The sequence below is a fragment of the Echeneis naucrates genome, chromosome 16 (assembly GCF_900963305.1).
Source record: "Echeneis naucrates chromosome 16, fEcheNa1.1, whole genome shotgun sequence".
NCBI classification, from domain to species: Eukaryota; Metazoa; Chordata; class Actinopteri; order Carangiformes; family Echeneidae; genus Echeneis; species Echeneis naucrates.
Genome location: NC_042526.1, coordinates 22,675,421 through 22,703,363, shown reverse-complemented (window position 1 = coordinate 22,703,363; position 27,943 = coordinate 22,675,421). Strand labels below are relative to the sequence as shown.

Here is a 27,943-nt window from a genome sequence, read left to right as displayed (position 1 = left end):
CAGAGCAGACTTTATCTGCCCAGGAGACTGAGTAACTCCTGAAGACCACCAATACTGTGGTGGCAGTTATCTGCTGGGGACGGGGCAGCACGGTAGCATACCAGTAAGCACTGCTGCCTCACTACAAGAAGGTTGCGGGTTCTGAGCCCTACTGTGTAGAGTTTGCATGTTCTCCCCGTGCCTGCATTGGGTTTCCTCCCACCGTCCAAAGACACACGTGCTTAGGTTGACTGGTGACTCTAAATTGTCCGTAGGTCTGAGTGGTTGTTCGTTTCTGTGACCTGTCCAGGGTTAGGGTTAGGACTGAAGGCCAGCTGTGTCCTGGGATGTCCTCCAGACTCACTGGAGTGGTGGGTGAGAGGAGGATGAGAACCAACCTTTCATCCATGTTGCTGAACAACTCTCACCCCTGCGGGGCACTCTGACCACAGTGGGGAGCTCCTCCAGTCTGAGGCTGCTGATTCCAACTACATGACAAATATTTCACCCATAAAGCCACATGCTCCCTCCTCCCAATAAAAAGCATGAAACTGTTTTGTTTTGGCTTGTTATTATTATTATTATTATTATTATTATTATTTAAATATGTTGGTTAAACTTTAGTTTTATATACTCATTTATATACTCTTTATCAAGCTATTCCAGCTATTCCTGTGTCCTTCCATTCTCTGCTCATATGTCTGATGCCCACTGAAGGACTAAGACGGGGTTATCTTTTTTATTCTTACTTTTACAAATGAGTCCCCACGATGGACACGTCCCCTCCTGCCTATCCGTCGCTCTGTCCACAGGCTGGCTGCTCGCGCCTGCTGCGCTTCCGTCACCGCACACGCGCAGCGGCGTCACTCCCGCGTCCTCCGCGGCCGCTCAGAGAGGACACACAACCCGGAGAGGACACACCGTGTTTCAGCACCATGGCGCTGCGGGACGAGCTGTTGAAGTCCATTTGGCACGCCTTCACAGCCCTGGACGTGGACAAGAGCGGGAAAGTCTCCAAATCCCAACTGAAGGTAAAAAAAGGAAGAATAGATTAGTTGACTTTTTAAGGAGCTGCTGTTACCTGGACTCCTCAGCCTTTCCTCACCAATCTCCACTTGTAGCTGTGAATACTTTTGGATAACATGTCGTTTCCTCCTTCTCCATTAAAGTCGGTGGAAAAACACCACCGCGATTTGACTCACACCAGTTGGTGAGAGGAGACACCAGAGATTACACTCCAACCATGAACTCACTCGACAAAACACTAAATTGAATTCATGTTAAAGAAGGGGAAACCATGAAACAATGAACAAACTGACCCCAGAGCTATACAAGAATAATATCTGTGTCAGTTCTCAGTCTGTGCACGTATTCAGGGAAGTATAGCAATGATTGTGTCAGCTATTTCACCTTCACTGGAATATATAGTTCATTTGGGATGAATTGGGTCAGAAAAACTAGAAAACACAGCAAAATAAAAAGCTGGAAAAGAAACTTTGAAGTTTCCTAAAGAAAGCTCTGAACATACACATACATACACAACCTGACGGCACACCCACAAATCTCCATCTCTGTCCCAGCTAAACATTGTTCATCAGTTTAAAAAGACTGCGACAGTAAAGGTCAGGTTTTGGTTTTGTTTTTTTTTTTAGCTCGGCTCCAACTAAATCTAAAGAGAAAAAGTTGCTTCCGTTTCTACACCAACATTACTCCAAATAGCGGTAATGTCATTATCGAGGTGACATTCTGATCAACACACTCTCTGGGAAACACAGGAAATCCACAGCCTAAGTAAGAGGCTGAGAACAGACTCAGGGCAGAGGAACAGGGTAGGAACACAGTTATATCATCAGATCTGAAAAGATTTATGAATCGACAGAAAATTCATCTGCAACCGTTTAAAAAATGTCATTTCAAATGTGAAGACCTTTTATGCAATTTTATACCCATCAGAGAATGAAAATAACTCTCACTTGCTGCTCTCTGGGTTTGGTATTTTGTATTGTATTTGTTTTGCATCAAGTGCAACACAAGTTTGCTTTCAGGATTATCTTTATCATCCTTTTTCTGTCAAACACAGGTGTTTATGCAAATGTTTATTTAAGTTCTACAGTGGCACTCCCAAAAACAGGTGTCTATGATTAGATGGGCCGCCTCACTGAGCACAGACTGAGTTTGTGAGCTCGGGGACGCCACCTAGTCATTGTTGTGATTATCCGATAGATGTTGAAAAAGTCAATAGTTCTGCATTGAGTGAATCCCTCAGTGCTACTCTAAAGCCAGAGAAGTTGTCTATGATCATTGTTTCTTATCCTACTTAATTCTATCCTAAATGTCCTAAAACATCCTACTGTTTTCTCATGTTTTATAAACAAATTGATGGATTTTTTTGAAAAAAGAAAAATAGTTGAACAGCCGTTTAATCAGTCGTAAACGTAAGGTTTTATTATCATTCCAGGTGCTATCCCATAACTTATGTACGGTGATGAAGATCCCACATGACCCCGTGGCGCTGGAGGAGCACTTTAAAGACGATGACGAAGGTCCCGTCTCCAACCAGGGATACATGCCGTACCTGAACAAGTTCATCCTGGATAAGGTCAGCAAAAAACTGATTCTTAGTGGAGAGCGCTTTTGAGCTCAGCTTTATTTTTAACATAATTTAGTGGATTTATCAAGTGAGGAAGAGAGGGTTCAGCCCCTCAGCTAGGGCTGGGCGATTCATCGATGAATTCGAATTAGCAGTCAAGGACGATTTGATTGAAAATAGGTTTTCTCTTAAACTTCCTCTTCCAATGCTCTCCTTGGCCTCCCGTAGTTCAGAGTAGGCTGAGCTTGTCGTTACCAGATATGTTTCACACAAACGCAGTGATGTGCCGTTGGGTTCGCTATCTTAGACAGTGCTAAAAAGGAATTCCACTTGGACAAAAATGGTGCCTTATTGTGACTTAATTGCGATGTGTGAGAAAACGCCAAATTAAGAAATAAGAAATTTATATAATTTCAATTTTAAAGTTCAAATCCCAGAAGAGAAAATCAGAACAAAATAAAAGCAAAAGTTGTTTGAATAATTTTAGTTTGTTATTAAGAAGGAAAAAAAAAATCATCATAAAATAGGAGATTTTATTTTTAAACCGTAGTGCCCAGTGCTACCCCAAGCTGAATAATACCTGTTGCTCTTACAGCTTCTCCCTGTGGGGACTTTTCATGTTTTCCTCATCTTTTTTTAGGCAAAGTGAGTCAATAGTCTGTGCTGTAAATGACTCTTGAACTCTTTCTATGGAACATGAGACATTATCAGGAGGAGCACCTGAAAAAAGATGTAGCACTGTTTCCACTTTTATCCTTTGTCCTCATTATGGATTTAGTTTTTCTGATTTGCTCACTAAGATTCTTTTAGGAAATTGATTCATCCTATAAAATGTTGACATCATCATCTGTATTTTATATCGTACCCAGGGTTTACCCCTCAGTTGCCCCATACTATTTGATTGGCTTTGATGATGGTGCACACTGCTTTAGGTGAATACCTGTAGATGCTGCTCAGGACTGAAAAAAAAAAAAAAACATGTTTAGCGACTGATATTAACATATCATTTCCTCTTGAAAAGACTGGAACTAACAAAGGGGCTAGGCCTGCTGGGTTAGATAGCATTTGTGCAAGTCATCTAATAAACTGCAAAATGAATTTATGTGTAACTACATTGTTGGCTGTTCTATGTAATTCTTCGTCAACTTCCTTGTTTCACATTCATTCTGTTATTTAAGGACGGCCTTTTTTTTTTTTTTTATGTGTGACCAAATACTTTCTGAGCCAGTAGAAGTTCATTGATTGACACATAGTGTGTGTGTCGTGCTGATATCACAGTCTTTGTCAGTTGTTGTTCTTTACTGAGCTCAGACAGCAACACAAAACCAGTTATTGAATGCCTAGTAGGTTCATTAAGCTGCCTGTCTGTCTCTCTTTGATGACATCAGAACGGGTCACAGTATGGATCCAGTGCTGCTGTTTGCTTTTCTGGGCATCGCGACAAGTGAAAATGCTTTTTCTCTTTGTGATGTCATAATGAGCCATCAACTCTAATGGAGCTCCCGCTGGCTGTTTGGAATTTTCAATATATGATGTTGTGACAATGGAGAGTTGCTGGTGGTGAATGGAGGTTTCCATGGTGATTGGTTTTAAATCCCGCTTTGTCATAAAGACACACTCAGGAAGGTCATGTAACTTCTTGTCTCTGATTGTCCCAGTGAGTCTTTGTCTCAAGAAGTAAATTCATTTTCTCCAAAGAATGTAACTTATTTAAAATGTTAAAAGTCTTGCATTTAATTTCAAAAGTTACATATCATATTATTCTTGAAATGTTTTATTCAGTTTATCATAATTTTTCTCATACTAAAAAGCATCCACTGTTTGATATTATTGAGCTAAATCAAATGTTTCTAATTTCTTAATTAACTAGAGTTTGGGAAGTCGTTCTCATCTGTTATGATTTGCTTTGTGCTGCTGTAAAGTTTCATGTGACTTTCAATGATGCCTTAGAGAGATTGTGGGACTTTTCATGTAATTTCAGGGTCTGGATTGGCGTTGCGGTTTTATGTTACAATTGTTTTACTTTTCTCCAGAGGTCTTAACAAGCCATTGTGTAAGGTTATCCTGTAGGTTCTTGTCAAGGTCAAAGGCCAAATGTCAAATGGTACAAACAACTGCTGTTGAGTTTTCGAACGGTCCTTGTGGTCTGTTTTTCTCCAGCAGAAATGCTTGTTGTGTTATTTTGTCTTGGTTCTTTTTTCCATGTAGACAGCAAGCCAGAGCAAACAAAGTCCACAAAGTTTCTTTGTTAGTTCCTTGTTGCAGCTTTTGAAGGTAGTTGGATGGAAAGAAAGTGGTACAGTCATTCATTAAACAACACATACAGTCTGACAGTATCTAAAGTGTTTTGCATGAGCTTCTACAATGTTTATGGTATATTTCAGAAATCTCATGGTTAATTTGATAAATATATCCAAAATTCCATCCATCCATCCATCCATCCCTTCGTCTTCATCCACTTATCCGAGGCCAGGACACGGGGGGTAGCAACTTCAGCTGGGGGCCCTAGACTTCCTTTTGTTTCTCTGACAAGGGGATCCCGAGGTGTTCCCAGGCCAGAGTGGAGATATGTCTCCACCTTTGTTGAAGGAAATGAAAACTCTTTATTTGGGCTGAGGAAAAGAGACATGACGTCCAGGGCAGTCACCCACTGAATTATTCACATAGAACCAGCCCAGCTACCCATTGGAGTGGACGTAAGTGGGCCATGGAGAGCATTCAACTGCTCTCCCTCCTGAGGAAACTCCACCCAGTTGCACAGGGAAACTATTTGTGTGTTTGTGTGTGTTTGTGTGGGAGTGAGTACAGTATGTGTGAGTGTTTCAAAAAGTAAACTCAAAACGCAGAACAAGACTTCAATTTTACACATGATGACAACTTTGGGACTCTTGTTTGTGAGTGCACATTTAAGCGGCTAGCATTTGTGTACAAATGGCTTACTGAAGGGGTCCATCTAAGCCAGTGACTACAACTAAGACACACCTAGACGAAAACCGCAAAAACATGCACTACACGCAGTGACTATAAAGACGAAAAATAACTGAAACAACCTTCAAAGAAATGCAAAACAACCACAACCACAGAGAATCAGTGGCGGCATATGCAAAGAGACAATTTGGTAGAAATATAAAACAAAGAGACTGTAGGTTTGAGTCGATATGTGTCATAGCAGTTGGGGGTAGAGGAGCCTTTTACATGTCTGTACACAGGAGCGCTAACACTTTGTCTTGTTTGAGTCCTGCATTGCTGTGGTGTGACTCGGTAACCTGACACTGAACCACTGCAGACTATTGATATAGCAGCAGACACAGAGGTTGAGGCTGAAGCTCATGACTCAGCACTTTGATTTGTGGAGAGTTGCATTACTCAGAAACAAGTGATCCGCTGTGACCTTCAAATACTCTTGAGTATCTGTCTGTGCTTGAGACACCATCACAAAGAACACCCTGCTTTACACAGGCTTGTTGTCTATTGTGATTATGGAGTTGTTGTTTGCAGTAATCATTCTTCTTCTCTATACTGATTTCAGTACTTAAATAAATTAAGCTACTATGAAGCATGGATGGATAGATAATAGGGGTGTTAATCTCAATTGTATTTTATTTTAAACTTTGAAATAAAAGGTGCAATTGAGGATGTAGCTGGGCCCCCCAATGTCAGGCCCCGCTGGTTTGTAAAGGGAAGGAAAGAAACACACGTCGAAATGCGGTGAGTCAACATGACTCCTCTAATTTGAAGCAACACCTTAACCAAGACAAGACCAAGACCAAGACACCTTAACCAGCCCCTCCTACTTCACCCAAATCTCTGTGGTGGAAGTATTTAGCTTTCCCCTCCGTTACGTAAACAATGTTTGCATTGTCAACAAGGAAATGACCATTTGAAAGCTTTGTTACATGCATGTATGATATTTTTATGAAGACTGAAAGTAAAAGCTGTTGCGTGAAATGTGTGTGGACTCTTGGTTTCCATGATGAAGTAAATTGAATCATCCTGTGACAAGAGCACCAAGAGCCCCACACACCAAAATTAGACCTGCCCTTAATTTAAAATTGAATGACATGATAAGTCAAAATTATGAGAAAAGTTTAATCCTAAGTAATAATTATATTATATTATGTGGTATATTTATATATTTAACGTTTGTTTATATTTATTCAGTCATCTTCAACCACTTACCGGTTTCCGGGTCATGAAGTCTGCTGGAGCCAATCCCAGCTCACACTGGGTGAGGGCAGGGTCAACACACACAGACAGAGACCAACCAACCACTCACACTCAGACCTACAGACAATTTAGAGTCACCAATTAGCCCAAACATGATGTCTTTGGACAGTGGGAGGAAACCGGAGAACCGGAGAAAACCCACGCAGACACTGGCAGAACATGCAACGCCACACGGAAAGGGGGGGGGCAGCACTAACCACTACGCCATGCTGCATATTTGTTTGTTTTTTACTTTGGACAAATCCAAAGGAAGAGCCATTGCTCTTTATTCAGTAAATGTAGGATGGATGGATAGACTGAAAACTTCACAATTGATTTTTGGGCTGTATTAACAGTGCAAAGCAGTTTTTGCTGCAATGTATCTGGATTGGGAATCTAAGAAAATGACTATGGATTTTACTTTTAGATTTATTAAAAATAAAAAGAAGTATAATTGGCTTGAAAGAACACAATGTCTACTTCAGAAATATAGCATGCCTTATATATAAAATATAAATGTAGTAAATTCCACTTTACACGAGATGGTAATTACTCTTGACTTGTCTAATGAGCAATTAAGGAGTTCATCTTAAGCGAATTGTTTTGTTCACCTCCATGAGGAAACAGGAAGCTGCCGATGCCTTGACTCTAAGGGTGTGGCAAAAGGACAGCAGCTCTTGATTAATGTGCAAAAAATATCCCAACATGTTAATTGCAGCCTTTTTTATTTATCACAATTTGCGCCCTAATAATAATAATAATAATAACAATAATAATTCACCACCCTAATAAATAATAATCATTTACTGAGCATGGTCAGATTAGGTAAATAAATAAAACATATTAGCAAAAAATAATAACACTTTATTGAACATGGTTGGAAAAGATGAATTAATAAAACATACAAGGAAAAAAATATATATTTTAATGGGTAACGTTTAGGTTAAAAATGATATGGACAGTGTTTCTGCACTGAGCTGTAACTTCAGTCCTAAACACACAGAGATACTAAATTGACGTATTGCGCAAACTGATACTTTGGACGACACAGATTAATCAAATCTTTAGAATTACACAGAACAAGAACTAAAGCTGATATGTTAATATATTATTTATTTTGTCAGGCTTACAACTTCAACGGATGAATAAACACGTTTGATCAGTTTTCTCTAAATTTAGTAGCAAGCATCATGTCCATCCAACTTGTTGAAACGTTATAAGATCGACCTTCAGTTAGTCTGGACAGGACGGACATACCAAGAACATTTAGAAAGCCTGAAAAAGGGAACTTATCTTTTAGCATCACATCATCCTCCTTTTGTGTTTTTGCTTTGTTCCTGGTGGTTTTGCTTACAAAAGCAAAACCAAATTTTCTTGTACTTAAGTGTCGAGTTGACATTTGGTGAACCTTGACAAGTAAATGCTCTCTGCCAACCTCAAAAAAACCACCCTAATAGTGCTGAGAAACTGATCAAAGGTTTCGTTTTTCTTGTCACACCATCCAGTCTTGTAAGGTTTCATGGTGAGAATCTATCAGCACCATTTTTTGTGCAAGAAATCAACCTCCCCTTTGGAATTAAAAATATCACACAATCATCAAGTATAACAAGTTGTGGAGTAAATGAACTAAACACCCACCATCTACGGGTTACTTATGATGATTATGTGCTTTGGAGCATTAAAAACTCTCACATCCTCTTTTTAGTCTTTAAATTAAATTGTGTTTTGTCTGTCACTGATTGTCCAACAACCTGTGTCACTGATGGTGAATATTTAATTTTCAACCAATCCCCTATATTAAATAAGTTGATCGTACTAACTGGGAAGGAGCTGCCTGTCTAACTGATCTGTTTCTCTTCAGCTGAAAAATCAGCTGAGTTGTAGATGCTGTTGCAGATGAGACAGAGTGTGGCTCCTGAATCCTAATGAACATGTGGCAGCAGAGGAGAGCGGAGTCAGCGCTGACAAGGCTCTTATTGTTCAAGCATAAAGAATGAGAGGGAGGGAGTGAAAGATGGAGAGAGAGGAGGAATAGTAACAGACAGAGAGAATCAGCGAGGCACGAGGACAAAGAAAAACAAGAGGAGTATAACACAACAATGTTGGACAAAGAGCTGCTCTTTCACAAATTTGGTTTTCACAGCTTCTCTACTATCCCCTCCAGATCTTTCATTTCTCTGCTGACTCTCTTTCCAAACCAGTTTTTAAAACCTGTAGGTCGATACTGGCGAACTGGTCACCTGAACACAATGGCCATCATGCTCACACATTCAAGCTTATGACTAATGACAGGACATGGTCGCATTTAGGTATGATCAGACTGGAGATTTTTAATATTTGATCAAACCTCATTGATTTCAAACCAAAACATAACCTCTAAACATGACTAAATACAAAGTGCGGAGATTGTGGGTGGAGTATCACTTTAACATCCAGTCCAGGTTTCTCCACAGGCACTCACCCTAAATTAGCACAATAGAGAGTTACATCAGATCCTGTGCAGCCTTAGAAAAGTGCTCTAAAAGTACTCTAGTCTCATTTGTGCTCAATGACTCACTGAGCACAGAAAATGCAAATAATGAAGCAGTCCTGAGAGAAGTCAGGATGACATTCACAGAGCAGATTGAAGCAGCACAGGAAAATTGTTTATCCTCTGTGGAAAAATGTAACTTTCACTAAAACCATTGGGCCTCAAAATCCATTTACAAACTCATTCTTTCACTTTCAACCATACTATAGCACAGCTATTTATTTGCAGATTTGTGGGTATGACCCACTAAAGCACACTACAATGATCAGTGTACAACCAAATTGGTCAAAATGGCTAAGATGAGCTCATTTTCATATGAACTTAACTTATATGAAGGACTGTCTTAACTTTTTGTCATACAGTTCTGTTACTGGGGCAGCACAACAGCACAGTGGTTAGCACAACAAGAAGGCTGCAGGTTCGGTTCCCAGCCTGGGGCCTTTCCCTGCAGAGTTTGCATGTTCTCCCTGTGCCTGTGTGGGTTTCCTCCCACCGCCCAAAGACATCATGTTTGGGTTAATCTGTGACTCTAAATCGTCTGCAGGTCTGAGTGTGATGGACCAGCGACCTGTCCAAGGTGTACCCCACCCTCGCCCAGTGTGAGCTGGGATTGGCTCCAGCACCCCTGGAGGTGGAAAGTGGAAGAAGATGAATGAATGAATTACTTAGCTTTATAATGCCTTAGGTAAACAGAGATACAAATAATATCAGGAGTGTCACACTAAGTTGAGCATGTGAGTGATGACTAAGTATGAAATCATGTTATCACCACTCATACTTATTTTTACTGGGTCTGTACCTGTTTGGAGGTCGTGAACCAGGTTCTGCATCACTGACTGGTCAAACCACACTGAGACAACTGCACAGCGTACCTGGCCGTGTTCACACACAGTGCTTTTGAAAAGAAACTCGGGCCATTTCTGGAGTCAGTTCATAATCAAGTTACGTTTTAATAACAGTGAGTCTCTGAGTTGTTTTGTGTTGGCTTGTTTTTTGGCGGGACCACTGCCAAGAGTCTCCATGGAGACACTACAGTTCCCCAGCTCGAGAAAAACACTTCCCCTCCACAGAACCAATTGCACCTTTTGAAGAGCTTTCCTCCCATTTTGCTCTGGAATTTGAACCTTAGAGATTTTTATTTTTTTCAATAGCGCACCTTTGTTTTCTTGCTTCCATTGGCAGGATGGCATTGGTGGACTTTGTGTCGTGTCTCTGGGAAGGGAACTCCAATGAAAATGTACCTTAATTATGTATAAATTAAAGTATGACAACAGTTGCTTTTATTTAAAGTCCCTCCTTTTGTTATGCATCTTTTCTCTTATTTGCTTCAAATATCACAATGGTGTTATTTAACTTAAAGAAGCCATTGATTTAATCCAAAAGGTCTACCAGCTATAAATAAATTCACTGTAATTCTATTTGGTCAAAGACCTCGAAAGCAGAAGAAGTGGTCTCTGATATTTTCCATAACCTACAAGTTTACATATTTGATGACATTAAGTCACTAAAACCTTAAATTCTTTTATAAATGGTGACTGAGAGTTGAATCTGTCAGGTTGTCAGACCATCTCCTCCATATTTGCTTCTTTATGGTTTTTATTAACAAATACTATTTCTTCTGTTTCGGTGTGTAATCAACAAGCAATATTTAGTTGGGCTGGTCACACCTCTGGTGGCTAACATCTTTTACTTTCGGTGAACTTGTGATACACTGATGAACAACAATAAAGTTCATGCTTCTAAATAATTATCTTTGAAACAAATTGTAGTGTCTGAACTGTGTTATGTTACTGGTTTACCATCAATTAGTAAGTTTCTCCAAACTGCTGTCATAAAACAACACCATTCCTCGGCTAGTGTGGAGCACGAATCCTGACTCACCACAGCTGTTGTTGCTCTGCCACAGGTGCAGGATAACTTCGACCGTCAGGACTTCAACAAAATGTGCTGGACTCTGTGCTTCAGGAAAAACCTGGGACAAAGTCAGCTGCTCATCTCCAACGATGACGCCTTTAAGATCTGGTGCATCTTCAACTTTCTGTCAGAGGACAGATACCCGCTGATCATTGTCACTGAGGAGGTGAGTGCTCACCAGAGAGAGACAGAGAGAGAAGAACAAGCCCAAAACTGCCAGCTTATTTTAACGTTTTTCTCATTAAGATGATATCAATATTTCAGTTCCATAGTAAGGGTTAGTACAAGTGAGAATCTCAAGATGAGAAAAACACAGTATATATATAATTAATTGTTGATAGATTTTCTGCTGATGAAATAGTTCACTAATTGTCCAGTTGTTGCAGTTCTAATGTTGTATGGTTAATTTTGCTGTCAATCAAGCAGTTTGTTAACACCAGAGTAGGTTGGCTTCCAAAACTGATCTCAAGTGGAATCAGGATAACTGGGTTTCATCGTCTGACTGATGAGGAAAATTAATCTCTGTAATGATTGTGTTATTCTTAAAGAGTCAGTTCTGATCCAGTAAAGTTCACTACAATACTGTTTATTACCACACAGGCCAGATATGAATAGTTGAACCAGACTTCAGTTGGATGACTGGGTGTGTGTGCGTGTGTTTGTATGTTGGGGGGGTTCACCACTTCAGTAAATGACCAGTTAAAATGTCTGTTGCTCAAGAGCAGAGAAGGAAGTACCCAGCTTCCTGTTCTTTTACAAATGCTGGGAGATTTATTGTTGCCTCGAACACATCAGAGCTGAATCACAGGAAGATTGCTTGCAACAGAAGTATAAATGTCTGTGCTGCAATAAGAGCATGAGAAAGAAGGGTAGAAAATACAGAGGACAGGAACAGCCATCTTTGAGCAGATATTTGTCTGAAAGAGAAATCACACTGTGTTTGTATGTTTATTATGCTAATACATTTTTTGTGTCTATGCACACAGATTGAGTACTTCCTGCGTAAGTTGACAGAGGCAATGGGGGGCAGCTGGGTGGAGGAGCGTTTTGAGGACTACAAGCTACATCTGGACTCGAAGCAGCAGTGCCTGAACGCCTGGGAGCTCATCAGCGTGGTGGGGGCGGGCCACTTCAGCAAAGGCATGGACCGGCAGACGCTCTCCATGGGAATCAATGATGTCTACCAGGAGCTCATCCTGGATGTGCTCAAACAGGTGGGGGCATCTCTTGGACTCACAGAGAGCTAGTGATGGACGAGTATTTGAGTTCACACAGAACACAAGAATGAAGGTTTCACCCTAGAGATTTAAATTACATCTGCATAATTTCTCTCTTATTAATAAACAATTCTAGTGATGGACTGGTGACCTGTCCAGGGTGACCCCGCCCTCACCCAATGTGAGCTGGGATTGGCTCCAGCAGAGTTTGGGACCCAGAAATGGATAAGCGGTTGAAGATGACTGAATAAATGAATGAATAATTCTGATCAAGTTTTTAATCGATGAACATAATTGATTCAGATGAATGTTATGGATCTTTCATCGCATTAGAGGTGAAAGTACGTGGCAAGGAAACTGTCTCTGTCCAAACATCATCTGGAGCATCAGAAATACAATGCCTGTTATGTGTTCACCCCTGTGGATGTTTCAGCCTTTTACAAGCCCTTCAGGGCCTGCTGAGAAGCATGACATTGCCATCACCACCATGCTTCACTGTTGGAGATGGTGTGTTTGTGGTGATGTGCAGTATTTGCCAAACATGGCGCCTAGTCTGATGGGCAAAAAGCTCAATTTTTGTCCCACCAGACCAAGGAACTTTTTTCCATTTCATCTTGGAGTCTCTCACATTTTTCCAACAGTGGCTTTCTCTTTGCCACTCTCCCATACAGCTTTGACAGGTGAAGAACCTGGGCAACAGCTGTTGGATGTACAGTCTCTCCTTCTCCTTCAGAGAGTTTGTAGATGACCCGGTGACCTCCCTCAAAAGTCTTCATCTTGCCTGATCACTCAGTTTGTGAGGACAGCCAGGTCTGGGTAGATTTAGACAAGTGCCATACTCCATTTACTTCCATTTCTTAATGATGGATGCTCAGTAATTGGAAATCCTCTTGTAGCCATCCTCTGCCTTGCTCTTTCCTTCAAGCTGCTTTTGTGCTCTTTTTGTTTTCATGTTGCAATTGTAGAAGGAATACTGATGACCACAGACTGGACCTCCCACACAACAGGGTGTTTTTATACCCGGGATCTCTATTTTTCATTAATTTTGACACTGTTGGCATCAGCTAGCTGGACCTCTGTTGAATTAGGTCAGTCACTTTAAAGGGGGCAATATTTATGCTAAAATGTAATAATATTTTTCCACAATATATTTTTAAATAATTTAAAGTAGTTTGTTAAAATCTGTTCTCACTTTCACATTAACAAAGCTTTTTTGTAAATTCCTTTAAAAAAACCCAAATTATATGGACAATGATTTCATTTATAAAAGCAACAAAAGGGGAACATATCCAATGGGGGTGAATATTAAAATAGATAAGATTTACACAACATTATATCCACCATTGTGAATTTTTGTTTGTGTTGAATCTGTTTCAGAAAAGGTTGGATTTAACTGCAATGTGTACCACTGTGGAAATGTTTTCCATTTTACAAAGATTTGTTATTTAGCTGACAATCAAAATGAAATTGTATGAAATTAAAATGACAATTGGGAAATTTTTAATGCGGTGATCAAAAATATATTGAGGGTAAAGGTGTAAGCATATAGAAACATGAATTGTTGCAAAAGTGTGTCAAAAAATGAAAACAAGCCCTCTCTTTTTGCCAACTGCTGTAAATATATATATTAAAAAAAACATCAGATTTTTCCCCAGGCATTGTTCAGCACCATCCAAAGAAACCAATGTGAAATGATGGCATTGATTTGCCTGTGTATTTGTTTTTGCAGGGCTATATGATGAAGAAGGGTCACAAGAGGAAGAACTGGACGGAGCGCTGGTTCACTCTGAAGCCCAGCTCCATCTCCTACTACGTTGGCGAAGACCTGGCCGAACAAAAAGGAATTATCATATTGGATGGAAACTGCACTGTGGAGGTAAGAAACTACAGCTTTCATGAAAACAATCAAAACCCATAGCTTTATTGAGCATTTTCCACATCCACGGAAGGTAATGCCACATACCGGAGTAGCAGAGAGCCACATCACCTCTACATTCTGCTCCCTCACATATACAGTACATGACAAACACCTAATACATAAAAATTAAGCCAACAGTTTCATTTTAAAAAAACAAACAAAAATGCTAAAATATGTTATCACAGAAATCAATGATATTGAAGAAAACAGGGAGAATCCCTCTTCAGACACAGCATCACCATTTAAGGAATAAGCACAGCAGCTTGGCTTATGGTGAAACCAGATTTCATGAAATATTCGAACCATGACATGCACCGAATATGCACACAAGTGTGAGGTTTGTTACAGAAGCTGCTTTAGTCAGATCATACAGCTAACAAGTGCACAATGATGTTAGTTAACCAGCTGCATGGTAGTTAGCTTAAGATAAGTGAGCTGCTGGTAGTTCAGTACTTCAGTAAACAACAGATAACTTTATTCTCGACCTAAGGACAGCGCTGAAGACTCACAGTTCTCACTGATAAAAAGAAGTTATGTTAACTATGGTGCATTCTTAATGTTCAGACACACTTATGCATCTATGTGTTGCTAAATTCCCTACACACTGTTTCGCCTCCAGCCTTTACCAGACAAGGAGGGAAAGAAGTGCCTCTTCCTCATCAGGTCGTCACTGAAGAGCTTTGAAATCAGTGCGTCCGATAAGAAGAAGAAGCAGGAGTGGATCCAGGGTGAGAAGGCTCGGTTAAAAACTAAAATTCACTCCCTCTGATTATTCAGATAACACTCTCATTGTTGTGACTGGATTGCGTCTCCTTCACTCCTTTTTTAAATTTTTATAGTGAAAGTGTGCATTTTCTCCTTTCTGTAAATGTTACACAGAGCAGGACAAATCTGAAGAATGGGAAATAAAATTAGATTACCACTTTGGTGTCTGATCATTTATTATGGAGAAAAGTATTTGAAATAATAACAAATATTTCTTCATGATTCCACTGAGGATTCCATAAATGTATATTTACTGATTTCTTCATCAAACAAAGTGTCAACAAGCAGCAGTCAAAAGGAGTTTTCTGTTATTTTGAGCTTTAAAATGACTCAAATAGTCAGCTCCTGTGAATCATCTATTCATGGATCGAATTATTCTAGTCATTCAAACTAATTGTTTCTGCTTTAATGTGAACATTGTTGATTAACAGTCTTGTGTTTGTCTAAAAGCATAGTCACGTTTGTTGTGACACATTATCACTGAGCTTCACACTTCCTCACTGATAATCTGCTTCTGGTTAGTTTTATTTTTGTGTTTATGTTTGCAGGCAAAACTTGCAGCCTTGAACTAAAATCATGATTTTGCGTCTCTCTGTGTTTCTTTGCAGCCATTCAAATCTGTGTGAGTCTGCTGCGTCAGGGCCGACCAGCGCCACATCGCGAGGCTAGACAGAAGCGCCGGGAATTGCGGCTGAGACAGCAGGCTGAGCAGGAGGAGCTGGAGCTAAGGATGAGGGAGCTGCAGACTGCCAACGAGGCCAAACAGCTGGAGCTGGAAAAAATGAGGAAGGTGAGGAAGGAGCAGACAAACATATAAACGTGTCATCATGTTGTCTTGCAGTCCAGTCTGGTCGGACAATGTCTGTTTCTCTGCCTAAAATCCTGAATATAACAAAACTCATTGCGGAGGTGAAAGAGGCAGCAGTGACTTACAGGTACAGATTGGACTTCTTGTTATTTATGATGTGTTGAAATCAAAGTTAAATCAAGTTCAGGGCCCTTAATATAGAGCAGGGCTAGACCAAACTCTTTATAGAATTATTTAAAGAGACCTAACAAATCCTTCAATGAGCAAACACTTGTTGACAGATGGGGGAGGAACAATCTACAATCTGCCTTCAACTGCTGGGTTGAGAGGGAGGGAGAGGGAAGGAAGAGAACACAATAAAAATGCAAGCCAAACATAGTGACATAAAGATGACACCACTTAAGTATATCAGCAATAATCAAAAATAACCCTTGTAGTGACGGAAATGTGTTCCTTCTTGAATCTGTTTTAGCGCTTAGGTTACAGTGTGACTGAGGTCACACATTTACTACTCTGTCAACAGAAGTTAAAAATTATTAGCTGCCCGGATTATGGCAGAGCTCGGCACTGCTCATACTTTTTTATATTAAGGATCAAAAACTGACCCTAACCCTGACCTGCTGATTTAGCTGTTTGTGTGACTATTTTGGTTGTGGATTTCATTCTGTCATCATGTTAATTATGGATGGTAAAATAGTAGAGCATCAAACATTTCCTGCTTTACTGACTGCAGTGATTAAAACAGTGAAGTAAGGGATTGAAGTTTGTGCCAAACCAAACAGAAATAGCTACAGAGATAAGCCGCACATAAAACACATCAGTGAAAGGCAAACAGCCGGAGGGAAAATGAAAGTGAATCTCGCTGAAAGCAGGTGGCTTGTACTCCAGGTGTAGATCTAATGAAGAAAAATCATATAAACTCAAAAGTCCGCTGTAGATAACACAACTCTCCACTGTATGCCTGAAAACTGCAGTCACTGCAGTTTGTTAGAGAATGTTGGCAATTTGACAAAATGTGAAAAAGAGGCATCTCCCTCCCTGGGATGGATAATGAAGGAAGAGGACAAGTTGTTCTGAACCAATCAGCAGTTGGAAGAAGACTTTGTGTGGATAATTAAGATAATTCAGAGCTGTTACAGCACATTAGACAGTCCTCATGTTCCCAAATCACACATCTGAAGCATCCATTATATCCAGCTCCTGTGTCATACAGTAAAACAAAAGAGAAGTATCTTCGTCGTCTCCCAGAGGCCTCTTGACATTTCACGTGGTCTCTCTGCCAATGTTAAAGAAAGTAAATAAACAGCTGCAGCATCATGTGTGAAAAGCTGGTTTAAGTTTAAAATAGAGCACTATTTGGATGAAACTTCCATGTAATGGATATGATAATGTTTAACCACATTGGAAAATAAAATGTATTTATTGATGACACGGATTATGATACTGATTATGATGATGAATGAAAAGGGGAGAGAAGGAAACCATTCTGATAACACAATACAAAATGTTTCCTCTGGACTGAGCTGATGCAGTGAGTTTGTACTGTTTGCATCATGATAAGATTAGAAACCACTGAGTGTTATAGTCCTTCTACCTTATAAATCTGAACCCCATGTTGCATTTGGAATCCTCTGCCTCTGCTGAGCTTTTCTTTCTGGATGTTCCAAGAAGGAAGTACTAAGGTAAATATTTTTTCTGTCAGACTAAGATTGTCTTACTCAGGCTGATAGTCTCTCAATTGCAGCCAAACATCTGAACAGAGCTATGTCAGAGCTGATATGACAACATTCCTGAAACTTAAACATAACACGGCCTCAGTGTTTCAACTCAAGTGACATTTTCATGCGATACACTAGGGGTTTCAGTCACACACTGCACTGTTTCACACAGTTAAAGTAGGTCAACCCCCTTTTGTTAGTTTTCTCAGAAACTCACTGCCAGCTCATGAATACCAATAATAGATCAGCTCCACCCCAACTAATGAATAGTCTGTCACCTGCTGCCAGTAGGGGAATGCGGATTGGCCTGGGGAGGTTGGGAGGGTCCGTATATTCGTCTCCATTACACATGTTTTTCCAGTTAATCTCCCTCAACCTGCCTCACACTCTGTTAGCACAGATCCACGGCTCGTGTTAAAATCTATTGATTGTGTGGATTAAATAGTGATGATGAGTGGCTGCTTCCTATTAGTCTGGTGGCCTAAATGGAAGTGTCAGTTTCACAGGCAGCAGAGAGCTGATGTTATGTGGACTCCTTCTACACACCTTCTACACTTCAGCTATTCAGGCACTCCTGTGGGAAGTCAGAAATGTTAAACAAAGTATCACTGCCAATTTATTCGTCACATATTAAATACAAAAGAAAAGCCAAAAAAATCCCCTCAGGATTATTGTAATCTGTGCTGTCCTAAATACAGATCAACATGTGTTTCAGCTCTGTAAATTAGTATGTCCCTGACTTCAAAGTATGAAAGCAAACACTCAGAAGAAACCTGTGGTGCCGTGAATAAACAGTTAACATCTTTTCAGGAATTTAAGCATGTAACAGTAAAGCCTGATGGCTGAACCTGCAGCCAAGCTGAGGACAGTAACATTTAACTATCTACTCAGAACAAAGTCTAAACTCTCGATCACCTCACACCTCACCAGATGTGTTATAGAAATGCATTTCTAGAGTGATCTGGACTTCATTATCTAACAGGATCAGATAAATCTTATTCATCAGCTGAAGTAAAGTCACACCTTTTAGCAGAAGAACACAACACAGGTGGAGCCACCAGCAGCGGTATTAACCTTCTAAGACCCTGCATCCTCATGTGAAGACATTACATTTCTCTTAGCCAGCTTCATTTCTCTTCACTCAGACCTGTGAGCCTCATTTGTGGACATTTGTGTCTGTCTTCACAAATGGGTCACCATAGCACATTACAATGATCAGTGTACAATGACTATGGCCAACAATTCCCAACGTGCATGCCAAATCAAAGCTGTCTCGTGAGGATGAGACAAACTGTGTCATGCAGCCAAAGTCGGTCAGACTGGTTCATATCATACTTGTATACCATACAGTACAGCAAAGGACAACAGTTTGTCTTTGTTTGGGCGACACCACCCTACCATGAGTCCACAACAATCTGCCATTGAGGTGCAAGTCTCCATCTCACATAGCTGGTGACATGAATGCACAATGGACACACATCCACAGCCACATAGAAAGAGGCATGGGGTCATCAGCAGAGATCACTGAGCTATCTCTCTCTCTCTCGTATACACACACACACACACACACACACACACACACACACACAGAGCTTCTCGCCTTTCACATTGTGCTGCTATACTGGAGCTGGACAGTCACAGCTGGGTGATACGAGTTAACAGGTTACTGCTCAGCCACTAATTTAATGTGAAGCTTCATTCCACCTTAAGTCAGCTTTGACTCTGACATGTAGCAATTCAGGAAGCAATGAATGTTATTGACCATTTGTTGCATGTACAATTGTGCAAAGAAGGAAAATGACAAAAAATTATATTATCGACATTAATATCTTGTTTCTTTTATGAAGATAAAATGCACAGCGATAAACAACAACAGCCTCGGGAGAGAAAAGTCCACGTTGTCAGTAATTACAGTTTGAAATTTGTGCTTTCTGAAGTCACAGACTCTGAAATACCATAATATCTTCTCTGTGCATCTTCATTACATGCTCATCTAATGATATTGTCTAAAAAAGAATGAACTTTGACTGATTATGCCTTTAACTCTTCGGTTCTGTGGTACAAATCAAAGGAGGTTTGAGTCCGGTCTATGGCGGTTTAAATCTTTATATTGGTCACATCTGGAGCAAAGTACCTGAAGATGTCAGACTGGAGACATTGCTGACCAATCTGAGATGTGATAAAGACACATCCGCTAATAAGTAATCTATATGTTTATTTATCACTGCACTTAGTTTTACTTTTTTTGTGTTTCATTGTTGCATTACATATACATTAAATACTTTCCATGTTCTTACTTATTGTCTTTCAGCGGTTAAAGCTACGAGCTAAGCATTTGGTTATGAATCTGAAGGTTGACTACAGGAATACTCTACTCAGATCTTTTTCCGAATGAGTAGACACACTAATTTGCCCTAATAGATATTTCAGTCCAGTAGGAAGAACTACACGTTTGTATTCAATTCCTCTTTCAACACCTTTGCCTCTATTTCTGATGACCGCGATTCATGCTCTCAGATCTAAATCTAGATCTAGATCTAAATTACTAAATTACTGGCAATGTGGTGTCACACTGCCTGTAGCATCAGTTAGGGGGTTTCTTCAGTAAAATGAATGTGTGTTTCACCTGGACTTCTCTTTTTAAGTGCCATCTTTTTTTCTTTTGGGCAGGCTCTGGAAGAGTCAGCAGCTAACGCAGCAGAAGAAGAAAAAAAGCGTCTTCAGACCCAGACTGAGCTCCAGGACCGCTACAAGATGGACCTGGAGAGAGAGAAACTGGTATGTGATCCATCCCCCTTCGCGTCCCCTGAACCACCAATCAGAACAGATGGTGGAACAACCAATCAGATGCAACTCTCTGGTGGCATGTTGTGGTTTGGTTGGTGGACTGACCTAATTTGTGTACTAGTGTCAGACTTGAAAACAGTTAAGGTATTAAACGTTGTGTTGATATCAATGTTCATTTACAACAGAGTGATTGTTGCTATTATTATTATGATAATTTTTGTTACAGTGTGTTGTGTAGACAAAACATCTACATTGTCTTACTGCCTGTGGTGATTACATCTGAACAGGATAACCAGGGATGGGCGATGATTTTCAATTCATCAATTAACCAATAACCTTTAAAATATTGAATAGTTCCTGTGACAATCTCTCTTGGTCTCAATGGTACCCCGAAATATTTTGTTATGACTAAATATGAGAAATGAGGCTTTTATTTTCCATATTTGTGCCTTTGGCACATACATTTTTAAACTTTGTGAAGCCTTAAGTCAGAGCCCAGCACCATTAATATGAATTACTCCTGAATCGTTCTATGTTAGAGGAATTCAGTGTGAATAATTGGATAGTGCTGTTTGTTAGTTGGGCAATTCCCCTCAAGTGAAGAAACAGCAGAACAGCCTTCTGCTTCACTATATGCCACTTCCAGTGTGCGTAAATGAAATAGTTTCTGGATATAACAACAGAATAGCGTTTTTGCACAGTGTGCATGTGGTGTAATGGCAGGTAACTGCCATCCATCACTGGCTGATTGAAGTTTTTAGTAATGGCTCAGTGTTTTCACCAAAAACATGGAAAATCCAAATGTTAACATGTTTATATGACAAACTTTGACTGTATGATGTCACATCTACCTCAGACACCGTAGAGCAGGCTGCGATTTAGTGATTCATATTAGTGATTCATCAGCTGATTATTTGGTCAATACGATGTTAGAAAACAGCCTTGTTGACAGATTATAAGTAAATAACATAGTGAAATGAAGCAAAATCAACACATTTTCTTTTTAGAAGCTGAAATAAACTAATGTTTGATCCGTAACTGAAATTACCTACCATCAGTGCTCCTCCTGGAACAGATCTGTGTTCCAGGAGGAGCACCTGTTAAATTAAAACGGTCACCAGATGCATTTACAGGAATTCTATTTGGTTTCCTTGCTCCACAGGTACGGCAGCAGATGGAGGAGCAAATGGCTCAGAAGTCCACTGAGCTGGAGCAGTACCTGCAGCGGGTCCGTGAGCTGGAGGACATGTACCGTCAACTGGAGGATGCTCTGGAGGATGAGAGACGTGCCAGACAGGATGAGGAGACCGTCCGTAAGCTGCAGGCAAGGTCAGTCAGTGGAGGAAGCCTCAAAGATACGCCATACAGATTTTATGGAGACGACTGCATTAATGTTTTCAGTAACTATGGAAAAAGAAGAACAGCGTGTTGTAAGGAAGCTTGTTGTCTGTTCCAGAGGGAAACAGAAAGCCTCGAATGCACTCAACATTAAAGTAACTGGGGGATGAAGGCTTCAAGCCTGTGAATGACCCTGATTTTATGTCAAACGGACTCTTAAGACAGTTGGAGCAGATCAGTGTACTCATGCATGCAGTCTGAAACTATATTAATAATGTACAAAGTATTATAGGTCACTACTCTACTTAGGAACATTTGTTTTACAAACAGACAGAAAGCAAGAAAAGATTGTGTTAGGAACGCTCCCCGTGCCAACCATGAGCTCAAATTTAGTTCTTTTGGCTGCTACCCATGCCGCACAGCACTGCCACACCTTTCAGAACGTAACTCGTTTGTAAGTTGAGGAGTGTGTGCATTTGTGTTTGTTTTTTTTTTTTTTTACCTCTGAGTCCCAATTTCTCACTAAATTCCATTAACCAATGTCTCACCAGCTGATAACATTAGACCGGCTACTGGTAAATCAGTTAGAAATACACCCATGCACTCTGTGATTGAAAGTAAATAATTGAAAGCTATATATAATATAAGTAAAGGGTCCTTATCAATAGTATTTGTTTATGTTTTGGTTAAAAATCCACAAGTAGTCAAAGTGGCAAAAATTATCAACAACCTTAAAATCATCAATGGATCAGTCTGTGATGTCAGCGGCAATATTCTGTCCTCAGCTAACAAGCTTGTGTGAAAACTACATGTATTAATAAAGAGCGGCATTCAGAACAACAGAACAATAAAACAATCAGGAGCATCCTTTCCAACTGGTGGAAGATGGATCACCCCATCCAACTTAACAAATGTGTACAAAAGCATATATCTTATTTTACAGCCTTCTCTTATCAGAATGTCTGTTTTTCAAATGTGAGATGATTTATTAACTTCAAATGTACACTTCTCAACCTTCTCAGAGCACTCTTTCACATAAAACCACATCCCAACAACAGACAGTTACACACACAAACTGCCAGACATTCAGTCTCTACTTCCCCCTCTCCACCATGTTTCCTCCCTTGTCCTTCCTTCCTCTCTGCTGACATTTACTTTCCGCCTCACATTTGACTAAATGAGCACATCAGCATCACTGTACTGCTTGTAATGTTTAAATTTAATCATTGTTTTAAAAAGATCCATTTGATAAGGTAGCTATTTAGTGGCTGTCTTCATGAAAACCAGCGGAGTGCACCGGTGCAAATTGAAAGGTGGTTTGAAAAGCAGCTACAGATTTATACTTGATGTAACCACTAGTTCACAAGCTGTTTTCCAGTCTTCACTGAACTATCCTAATCAAATTCTGGCAAGTTTTGTTCCCTCTTATAAACGGCCCAGTGGATACAAAGACACTTCTTTCATTTTGTAGCTGATGAAAGACTCCTCATTATTCAAGAATTTCAGGTCATGCTCCTGCTTTTTGCAGAAATCTGGAGAATGAAGAATTCGCTTGTAGCCATTTAAATTTAAAACATTATAATCTAGAGTGTAATCTGAGTAAACTGAAAAACTGCAATAAATGCAGTACAGCACCACCTGCTGACAAAACCCCAAGTTACAACTACCAGTTCATAAACTGTAAAGATGTTTAATTGAATAACTTTGAAAACAGATTAAGTATTATTTTAAGTGTGTCCAGGCCTATAATTAATGAGCCCTGAGTAAAACTGTATACATGTCACGACTATGGGTGCGATTGAGTGTGTAGTGTCAAATAAGTAGTGTTTTAAAAAAGTCAATATTATATTGAAAGAAAAAAAAGGAAAAATGTAATAATAATTACACATAATAATTGCATTGTGGACTGTTTTAGGACAATTCAGGGGAAATGACAAGCCTGCTTCTACTAGATACAAACCCCAATTCCAATGAAGTTGGGATGCTGTATAAAAAGTAAATTACAACAGAATTAAATTATTTGCAAATCATTTTTGACTTACACTCAATTGAATGCAATACAAAGACAAGATATTTAATATTCAAACGGATAAGATTAATTGTCTCTTGTAAATGTTTACTCATGAAAAAAAAAAAAAAATTGAAATATTACAAAGGTGAACAGGTTTATTGGAAACAGGTGCCAGGCGGCATTTCTGATGGTATGGGGATGTGTCAGTGCCCATGGCATGGGTAGCTTGCACATTTGTGAGGGCACCATTAATGGTGAAAGGTGCTTACAGGTTTTGGAGCAAGATATGCTGTCATGATGTCTTTTAAGGGACATCCCTGCTCATTTCAGCAAGGCAAAGCCACATTTTGCATACGTGAGTGTTAGCCACAGGAAAAGAGAACAGGTACTACACTGTCCTGTCCGCAATCAAGACCTGTTTACAGCAACGAAACCTGCAACTGCTGACCTACAGAAGTTGTACATCAAGCAAGAATCTGAAAGAATTCCAACTAAAAGGTTTTAACACTTTGTGTGCTCAGTTCCCAAAAATGTATTGAGTGTTGTCCAGAGGAAAGGAGATGTAACTGTACACATGCCCCTGTTTTCCCAACTTCATTGGAATTGGGGTTCATAGTACCTATATGAAGACTTATATAAAGACTCCAATTTATGGCAATGTCTGTGTGGAGAAGGTTACTGGAGGAGGAGGCCATGAAGAGAGCAGAGCTGGAGCAGATCCATCTGCGGCAGCAGCGGGCCATTTCAGAAACAGAAGCTGAGAAACAGGAGCTTGAGCGGGAGCGTCTGGCTAAAGAGAGTGCCCTGCAGGCTGCCATGAAACAACTGGAACATCTGGAGCAAGAGAGGCAGGGGGCCCTTGAGCAGTACCAGGTTGGCCAAGAGACTGATTGTTTTACAAATCAAATTACAAAACATGAGTGTGGCTCATGTAGAGCACTGTATTTTTAGTAGTAATTTGAGTCCACTTGAAAATCATTCAGCTATAACAAACAACTGTGTGTTTTGATGCTGTTTACATATGTAATGGTGATAACACGTATTCATACCATGTATTGCTGATGTTTAGGCGTTTAAATACGGTTTAAAGAAAAGAATTTGTGGTAAATCTGACCACAGAAATGTTTTTGAGTAAAGGTTTCCTCTGTGCTCCCTGCCAGAGGAAAGATTGTATTTCATGAGCCAATGATGAAAATGGACTTTGTTTTGACTCTGTCCTCCTGTGTATGACTCAGACTGTGATGAAGAAGCTGGAAGATGCAGCAAACAACACAAAGTCCTGGAAACACAAGGTGGCCGAACACGAGGGCTTGTTACGACTCATTCAGCCAGGTAATGCCACACTGTCAAAAGCACTGATGAGGCTGAAAGACATTTCCTTCCAAGGGTTGTTTAATCAGGATTTCAGGAGTAGCTTCCCCCCATGCTCGGCAGTAGTTTAAGAACAGATGAAGCCACACCCCTAAACAAACTGAAGATGCACATTAACTGACCTGCAAAGAGTTTTGCCACCATATGACTACAAGAACCGGACTACTAGACCAGCTACTTTGAACAAGTCTCAGTTCCTGGATCAGGGCTTGGGGCCTAGAGGTGCCCGTCCCTGGACTAGCCTGGTCTTATGCATGTGAACACAGCTTCTGAGTGGCTTGTTTGGAATTGTGACCTTAATCAAATCAAATTTCTGCACATATTGCCAAATCATAACAAAGTTACTTCAAGGAACTTTATACATACAGCATTAATCAGAGCAGTTAGAAACTGAGATGAGTCAGTATCTCCAAGTTTAAAGTCTCTGACTTGTAGATTATTGTGTTTTTCAGATGCATACAATTAATTATACCGGAGATGACACGTTGGATTGTTCTTTCCTGCTGTTCTTTCCCATAGTAATCATAAATCTTATCCCGAGTCACCGATTCTCTGTTTTCACTCTTCAAAGATGGTGGAGAAAGAGAAATGTCATCATTAAATTGATTGATTAAAAGTGCATCTGCCATTATTTAGCAGTCCTTTCTTTCCTCTTCCAAATATGGTCTTAAATACTCATGCAAAGTTTAATCACATTTGTGTGGTTCTCATTACAAAGTCATTGATCCCATTCATGATTTGTTGTTGTTGGGTACACAAACAACCCCAGCACTAAGCTCTGCAGCAGAGGCTCAGTGCTGCTGTCATTACCTACACTTTAAAGCTTCTGTCAGTGATCGTCATCCCTGGATGTTGCACGGGACTGCCAGCAGACCAAAACAAATGGTTCTTCAGAAATGTTTGGTTACATCTGAGGCCTTTTTCATTTTTTAAAAGTGGTGTCTTTCGTGGAAGAAACTGGGGAGGGTCATTCTCTTTCACTTAGCGCTGCCTGGTGTCTGTGTGTTTATGCACATGAGGGACTCACATTGCCACACTGAGACTCCCTCTGTGTGGCTTTATTACCTGCTAAGGATCAAATTACTCCAGTGTCCAATGTTTTTAGATAGGAAATGGTTGTTTGGTGCAATTTTTCAAAATAATCTTATCGATATTGAAATGTTTAGAATGATATTGTCCATTTAACTTTAATGCACACCTCAATGTCACCCCATGGTGCGATAAAGATCATTCCTACCTCTGAGGGGAATCTTTTCTGTACATATTCTCCTGCAGGTTCAAAGGGACAGAAACTGATCACCAACTGGGGACCAGCAGCCTTTTCTGAAGCAGAGCTCAGTCTGAGGGAAAAGAAATGGCAAGAGATGAAGAACCAGGCCGAGTAGTGCCACTGGAAGACCTGAACCTGAAACGTGTCTACAACTCAGAAGAGAGGACAGGACTGCAGGGACGTTTTGCCAGTAATAAACCTATTAAAGCAGTGACTGGAAAGTAACTGGCAAATTTTCAGATGACTACAAATGTGAGATCTGAGCGTAATGTAAGGTGTTATATATTCATGTGGCATAAAATAATCAACAATGTTTTACTGTATTTGTGAATATTCAAGTGTTACCCAGTAGAAACCAGCAGTGATCACACTTGAAACAGAGATGGGGGGGCGGAAGAGGGAGTGGGCTCAGAGCCTGGGATGGATTTGGACCCAGCTTTGAACTGATGTCTCGTCATTGTAGGCCAGTGTAGACTGAAAGAGAACTCACTTTCTCATGTCATGAAATAATTTTAGTGAGCGATCCAACAGACAAACATGGAAGTTCGTGAAAAAATTCTGTCACAATCGCTTTGTTATGTGCATTCACTGATTGTGCTGCTCAGGCCCAGCGGGTAGGAAGTTCTCTTTCCAGAATGGCATGCATGTTTTGGAGTAAGTTGGAAAGGCACCTAGGTAGTAAATATAGAAAAAAACATCAGCACAGATAAAGTTATGGGGTTTAAACTGTGCCATGGCATCATTTTTCCACTTAGAACCAGGTCCACGCTGTGGCTTATATGTACGTGTTTACACAAAATGAGTAATTGTTAGCACTTCATTCTATTAAGAGTGGACAGAGCTGATAACCACAGTTTATAAGATAGGTAAGTGTGTTGTTTTTGAAGATGCTGCTTACTCAAAGTCATGAATGGAAAGGATTATGTACACAGCTACATTTTATTATTATCTTCCGTTTCATTCCACTCCATATCTTTTGACGAGAACCTGACACGTGCCAATCAGATCACTGGAAGGTGTTGAAATTTACACACTGAATGATGAGCTGGTTCAACCTGATGTCAAATCCTCTTTTCTTATTTTCCTTCTTAACTCCCTGTGAGCGATTGTCCATCGAGTGTAAGGGCTGTTGTAAATATTTGAATAATTTTGTTCTTTCAAGCTTTCTCACTAAAGGCAGCATCCAAGCCAGCACCTCTGATGTTTAACAACAATAACTGGTCTTCAAGAAATTTCTGACCCTGTAATTAAAACATTATGTATGATTTACTAAACTGTTTATTGTTGTCATAAAAGTGCTTTTCTCTAACTGGGTTGTTGAAGTTTTCTTTGTCACCACAGTATGAAAAATAGGCAATTTGGATGATCCTGACTCTGAATACTAACTGTCCAACATTTGTACGGTTTTGTTGTACTGTAACGTCCACAGTGGCTTTGATACTGTCATGTTTAAACATGATTTATATTTTATGTTTTTATATATGTAAAAAGCAGAAGACTGAACTATGTAATAAAACCTAT

The 27,943-nt window shown here is 40.0% G+C and overlaps 1 protein-coding gene across 2 annotated transcripts; it reads left to right on the top strand.

The window, feature by feature from the left end:
- The first annotated feature begins 829 nt into the window (after positions 1-829).
- On the top strand, positions 830-27,943 carry swap70b (switching B cell complex subunit SWAP70b). 2 transcript variants are annotated; one of them, XM_029523721.1, is made up of 12 exons: positions 830-1,010; positions 2,438-2,578; positions 11,212-11,385; positions 12,206-12,433; positions 14,166-14,312; positions 14,974-15,082; positions 15,728-15,909; positions 20,316-20,423; positions 21,595-21,761; positions 24,456-24,654; positions 25,017-25,113; positions 26,428-27,943. In XM_029523721.1, the coding sequence occupies exons 1-12, from the start codon at positions 915-917 to the stop codon at positions 26,535-26,537; spliced, it is 1,758 nt and encodes a 585-aa protein (XP_029379581.1). In that variant the 5' UTR covers positions 830-914; the 3' UTR covers positions 26,538-27,943. The 2 variants fall into 2 exon arrangements, with proteins under 2 accessions (XP_029379581.1, XP_029379582.1); XM_029523722.1 differs by lacking the exon at positions 11,212-11,385.

Excerpts from the sequence above, each read along its gene's own strand:
- swap70b (XM_029523721.1), top strand. The coding sequence starts at position 915 with ATGGCGCTGCGGGACGAGCTGTTGAAGTCCATTTGGCACGCCTTCACA. Across the intron at positions 2,579-11,211 it reads ACAAGTTCATCCTGGATAAG|GTGCAGGATAACTTCGACCG; the intron begins GTCAGCAAAAAA and ends GCTCTGCCACAG. Across the intron at positions 15,083-15,727 it reads GAAGCAGGAGTGGATCCAGG|CCATTCAAATCTGTGTGAGT; the intron begins GTGAGAAGGCTC and ends GTTTCTTTGCAG.